The sequence below is a fragment of the Myotis brandtii genome, unplaced genomic scaffold (genome assembly GCF_000412655.1).
Source record: "Myotis brandtii unplaced genomic scaffold, ASM41265v1 scaffold952, whole genome shotgun sequence".
NCBI lineage: Eukaryota > Metazoa > Chordata > Mammalia > Chiroptera > Vespertilionidae > Myotis > Myotis brandtii.
Window position 1 is genome coordinate 697,838 of NW_005371930.1, and position 1,755 is coordinate 699,592.

Sequence of the window (1,755 nt, forward strand, 5' to 3'; positions counted from 1 at the left end):
TGCGCTGTGCCAGCCGCCGGGCCGGGGTCACCATGTTCGCCCACCACTCTCCTCTCTCCGGCCCCAGCACCGGGTTTCCTGCGACTGGTCAGGCCCTCAGGCTGAGGGGCCGTTGGCGGCTTCGAGGATGTGCTCAAGCCCCCAGAACTGCTTGCCCTGCCCATGAGCATCCGGAACGTCCCTGTGTCCACCTGCAGGGGGACCCGGGGCTGCTGGGTTCCCTTCTCAGCTCTGCTCCCTGTGGCCCTGGACAAGCCCCTCCTCCTCTGGGGGCCTCAGTCTCCTCACCTGGAGTCTGGGGGCGCAGAGCCCAGCTCCCAGATTCACGAGGGCGGGAACACGCCTGGGCCCCAGGCTGGGAGACTCCTCCCAGCCTCCAGCCTGACAACTCGCCCGGGGCCAGGGTGGACACCCCCTGGGGCAGGCTGGGCAGGAACTCCAATCCCCGGGCTCAGCCCAGACCTGCCCGCACTTGTCCTTGGAATGCCACGTGGCCCCGCTCCAAGGTCATCCTTCCCGCCACCGCCCGCAGCCCGCATGGAGCAGGCTCCCGACTGGCGAGGAATGCCAGGGGCGGCCGACGGCTCCCACGGCAGCCGGTGTGGTCAGGGCACGGGCGAGCTCGAGTCCCCGAGGACAGGCATCGGGCAGAGCTGCCAGAACCTTCCCCGCCATATGACCCCCGTCTGGTCTCTTAAAAAGGAGCCACTTACACCCACCGTATGGAGCTGATGTCAGAGAAAACGAGCAAACGGGAAACCCCAGGGGCTCTGCGGGCACCACGCTAATTGCTGATTTACCCCCCAAAAAGCAGGCCACCGCCGCGTGTCTGCACACCCACCTGGGGCTCCGCTGGGCCAGGCTGGTCACGAACAACGGCAGGATCTGCACCAGCAAAACCACGGCCATCGCGCTTGACGGTGACGCGATGCCCCTGCCGCCCCCACCACGACCCCCGCCCTCTGTGGACGGCTGGCTTTGGGGGAACAGGCAGGGATGGTCCGGCGGGCAGGTCAGCTTCACTCTCGCCACGTGGTTGGTTCTGAAATTAAATGACATTTTTCCGTCATTGCTGAAGAAACAGATCCTCATGAAGCCAGAGTTTGGGAAACAGAGAAAGGCAGCCAACACGTGTAACCGTCCCGGAGACTCCGGCCTCACGGAACCGTGCCCACCGGGCCTGGAGCGCCCCCCCACAGCCCGAGCCCCTGGCACCCCATCGGGGAACTGGTCACGACCACCGAACCCGCAGAAGGCGGGCTGCTTCCAGGTCCTCGCACCGTAAGAGGCACTTGGTGGGCATCCCTCTCTCTCTGTCTACGTCTTCCCCTTCTCCGGACACCCCAGCACCCCGGAAGGACGGGCCCCAGTCCTCGACGGGCCCCTCTCCCAGCTGCTCGCCCCAGGCCTGCAGCCGCCCCAGCACAGTGGACTCCCGCCCTCTCCGGCAGGGGTCAGCGCACAGCCGGCCGCTGGTCTCGGAGCCCTGCCTGGGCCTCACGGGGACCGTACTTGGTGGGGAAATTGTCTGCTGGCGCCTCGGAGCTCCTCACAGTGAGGCACGGAGCACAGCGAGGCCGTCTCATCTCCCCTTTCAGTCGCTGGACTCGGTCCGTTCATTCATGAAATGTCCCCCAAGAGCCTGCCCTGCCCGAGGGGGTCAGGCTCCCAGAGTCCCAGGAAGGGGACCTGGCTGGCACCACCCAGGGGCCGATCAAAGCGGGGGACATGCTAAGAGACATCAGAGCTGGCAGG

The 1,755-nt window shown here is 66.4% G+C and overlaps 1 protein-coding gene and 1 long non-coding RNA gene across 3 annotated transcripts in view; one reads left to right on the top strand and one right to left on the bottom strand.

Annotated features, from left to right (window-relative positions):
* The window catches only part of LOC106724742, a 7,092-nt gene that overhangs the window by 1,323 nt on the left and 4,014 nt on the right, over nucleotides 1-1,755 (bottom strand). For both annotated transcript variants that reach the window (XR_001360583.1, XM_014533182.1), the window contains exon 2: nucleotides 842-1,042. Coding sequence is in view for 1 of the 2 variants with exons in the window: in XM_014533182.1 (XP_014388668.1) it covers nucleotides 842-1,042 (201 nt within the window). In the remaining variant the exon portion in view is untranslated. The remainder of the gene's footprint in view (nucleotides 1-841; nucleotides 1,043-1,755) is intronic.
* The window catches only part of LOC106724744, an 8,885-nt gene continuing 7,523 nt past the window's right edge, over nucleotides 394-1,755 (top strand). The window contains exon 1 of the long non-coding RNA XR_001360585.1: nucleotides 394-404. This is a non-coding gene — a long non-coding RNA (uncharacterized LOC106724744). The remainder of the gene's footprint in view (nucleotides 405-1,755) is intronic.